The 3,835-nt window shown below is 54.8% G+C and overlaps 1 protein-coding gene across 1 annotated transcript in view; it reads right to left on the reverse strand.

Annotated features, from left to right (window-relative positions):
- Positions 1-3,835, reverse strand: part of CELF5 (CUGBP Elav-like family member 5) — a gene marked incomplete at its 5' end in the record, with an annotated part of 31,796 nt that overhangs the window by 16,053 nt on the left and 11,908 nt on the right. Inside the window, 1 exon segment of the mRNA XM_023764675.1 lies at positions 1,530-1,581. Coding sequence (XP_023620443.1) covers positions 1,530-1,581 — 52 coding nt within the window.

Genomic DNA, 3,835 nt, shown 5'->3' on the forward strand with positions numbered 1-3,835 from the left:
GTCTGCACCACTGCTCCCACCTCCCAGTAAAGATGGTCTCTGAGAGCCCACACATAGTACCAGGGTTAGGAACTACCTGGCCTGGCCTGGCCTAGGTCCCTGTCGGTCTCTGCCATCGAGATTCTACAGGGAGGGGTGAGCGCTGAAGGCCTCTGCATCCTCCCCGTGCCCAGCAGAGCTCCCTGCCCAACCTTGCGGGGCTCAGGAGGGACTAGGCAATCAATGTTTGCTGAATGAGTGAGGCATGTGTGTGCACAGGACCAAGGGCCTGGGCAGCCTGCAGTCCCCAACAGGTGGAGCTGGAGTGGGGGCCTGGCTGGGACCTGCCCAAGTCCAAGGCCAGCGGTCAGTCTGGGCCAGCCTCTCCTGTGTGCGGCACCCGAGCCCTGCCCCCTGGGGTAGTTGTGCTGCTCCCCTGTAATCAGGGACAGCGGCAGCTTCCTCTCCCGGAGACAGTAAGATGGGTTACTATGGAGACCAGTTTTCTGGCAGCTGTCACTCATGGGGTGGGAGGGAGGGAGACACAGAAGCAGAGAGATTGCAAATCAGGAAGAGAAAGACATATGAGAGTGAAACAGAGATAAGCAAAGAGAGGCACAGAGAGCAGCAGAGAGAGAACCAGAGACAGGAAAGAAAAAGATAAGGAGAGAGACAGAGATATGGTGGGAGAGGGAGCAAGAGAGGATACAGAGATGGAGACATGCAAACCCCAGCTCTCCAATCCCTGACCCACACTGGTGGCCTGAAAACAGGCTCCCAGCCCATACTGGCTTCACCAGGCTCTTACACATTTCAAGCTCCAGGGGTCCTAACAGCCCTGTCCCACACACCATCCCCCTGCTGGCTGTTCTCCCTCAGCCCCCAATCCACCTGAGATGGGAAGGAGGGACAAAAATCTCCAAGAATTTTTGAATCCCTCTGGGGACAGACAAGCATCCCCCTCCATGGGCACACCTCTGCCACACAGCCCAGCCCCTGCAGACACCAGGCCCCAACCTGCACGCCCACAGGCCCGCCTGTTACAGTCAAGCACACACACTTGAACATACATGCCCACGCACAGGCTGGGTGCGCAGCGGTGCACGCACCCCCACTACACCAGCCTCAGAAACACACATGCATATGTGCACATACTTGCACCTGTCTGCACACAGGTGTGCCCAAGTATGCATGCTTATATACACAGACCTACCCACTTGTCCAAACATGCAAATGTTCACACACACACACATACACACAACCCCAAAAATCAATCCAGAGCCCTTCAGGGACCCCATCCCCTCTGTGTCTGAAGATCCCCATTACTGATCTCTGAGAGGAATCAGGTATTTCAAGCTCCAGGGGCAAGTAGCTGCACCTGGCCTGTGGCCCTGTGGTCGGGAAGAGGGGACAGAGGCCCTGCTTCCTGTCTCCACGCCATTAGTGTGTGAGCAGGCAGGGCACTACTGCAGCCTTTTGTGCAGGAACCTTCCCTTCTTCCCCCATCCCTCCACCAACCCCCCGCCTGGAGGTCACGGAGAGATGACAACTACCTCCACGACTTTCGCTGTCCGCAGGCTTCACCTGGATTGGCCGTGCCATCTGTGGGAAAAGGGGGTGGGGAGAGGTCAAGGTTAGCAGCTGGCAGCGTGGGTAGAAACTTTGCCTGATCTCTGCCAGGCAATCCTGCCTACCTCCCCAGCCTCAGCATCCCACCAACCACCCGGCAGCAACTAACACTCCACTCAGACCAAATAATACATGGTCCCGCCCACAGGACTTTGCTCACACTGTCTGGAAAACTCTTACTTAGCCTTTAAAACCCAGTAACAATATCCCTTCCGCCAGGAAGCCTTCCTGCCTCCCCAAGTGCCATGAACTGTTTACAAAGATATCCCAACTCCGCCAGTGCCTGTATGTGATGTGACTTTGTGGTTCCTCTCCTTGAGAACTGGAGTCTATTTTCCTTTTGTATCTGCACTTGGCCATGTGACTTGCTCTGACCAATGGAAGTGAAGTTGTGGGAGTTCCAACCTTGGCCTCAAGAGACCCTGCAGCTTCCACACTTGAGACGCTGAGATTACCGAGTCATTCCAGGTCATGCTGGGACAAACTATGGGAGCATGGGAGCATGGGAGCCCTCATGCACAGAGAGGCCCCACTGACACACAGCACATAGGAGTGAGGCCGTCCTGACCCCGCTTGTCCCAGTCAGGACCCAACTGATTGCAGCTGCATGAATGACCCCAGGAGAGACCAGCAGAACTCCCCAGCTGACAGGTTGGGATTACCAACCCACAGAACCATGAACAAATACAATGATTGGGGTGGGCCATAGCTGGTTTGGCTCAGTGGATAGAGCGTTGGCCTATAGATTGAAGGGTCCCAGGTTCGATTCTGTCAGGGACACATCCCTGGGTTGTGGACTCAGTCCCCAATAGGGGGCATGCTGGAGGCAGCTGATCGATGGTTCTCTCTCATCATTGATGTTTCTCTCTCCCTCTCCCTTCCTCTCTGAAATCAATAAAAATACATTTTAAAAAATGATTGGGATGGTTTGTTCTCAGAAGTAGCTGACCAGTATACCAAGACTGCTACTTTTGTCAGCTCCCCAAGCCTTGGTGGGAGCACTGTCACACCTGAGTGGACCAGCCTGGATTCGTTGTTCTGGACTCTTCTATCCCCTGCCCCTGGCCCTGAAAATGATGTTCAACAGAAGAAATCCACCCCCCAGTTGCCACCCCCACACTTACCCAGGCACGGGTATGAGATAAGCTAATGTGAATATTTGACAACAGACTTGAGGGATGTAGGATGGGGGTGGCATTTACTTCTCCGCTGGTCCTAGGACAGAATCCTCCTCCCAACCTGGTATCTCTGGTGAACTCCTACTCATTCTTCAAATCCCAACTCAAAAGCCCCAAGCGGTCAATCCTTCCCCTCTCTGAGTTCCCTCCTCTGCCTCAGGGCAGGACATGTCTAGTGTTGCTCTTCTTCCTCCAGACTGGGGACCACAGCATCACCCCACACAGGGCAGGGTACATGGGAGATTCAGAGGAACCTGTTGAACTAAGCTGACCGGAAGAAAGGGGTCAACATCCACCAGCACAGAAAGACACCTGGTCCCTCCCCAGGAGGTGTGGGGGCAGCGAGTGCTGGTCCTAGGTCAGACCATCTTGGAGTAGATCCCCACCCGTCCAGAGAAGGTGCTCGAAAAATGTCATGTTCTAATCATAGTGCAGCTGCCCAGCAAGCTCGAGAGAGAGGCACCGTTTCACCCCGTTATATAGATGTCAAAGTCAAGGCCCAGAAAAGTTATTTACTACATCCACCAAGGTCACGGTAGGTGAGGTGAGGCACTAGGAGTCCTAGAAGTCAAATTTAGAGATCTTTCCACCCACTCCCATGAGTAGAGACCTCTCTCCAACGTTAAAACCCCTATGTCTTCTTCCCTCTGAACTCCTTCCCCTTCTCTCAAGACCCTGTCCCAGCTCTGAACCCCCTCCCTCATTGATCACCCCTTTCCCTGGGTCCCCTCCCTCATTGATCACCCCTTTCCCTGGGTCCCCTCCCTCATTGATCACCCCTTTCCCTGAGTCCCCTCCCTCATTGATCACCCCTTTCCCTGGGTCCCCTCCCTCATTGATCACCCCTTTCCCTGGGTCCCCTCCCTCATTGATCACCCCTTTCCCTGAGTCCCCTCCCTCATTGATCACCCCTTTCCCTGGGTCCCCTCCCTCATTGATCACCCCTTTCCCTGGGTCCCCTCCCCCTGTTGACTCCCCTCTCCCCTCTAGCTTACCTCCCCTTTCTGAGTCCTTTCCTTCTCTCTGCTCCCCCCCATCTGAGCCCCTCC

The sequence above is a fragment of the Myotis lucifugus genome, unplaced genomic scaffold (genome assembly GCF_000147115.1).
Source record: "Myotis lucifugus unplaced genomic scaffold, Myoluc2.0 scaffold_342, whole genome shotgun sequence".
Lineage (NCBI taxonomy): Eukaryota > Metazoa > Chordata > Mammalia > Chiroptera > Vespertilionidae > Myotis > Myotis lucifugus.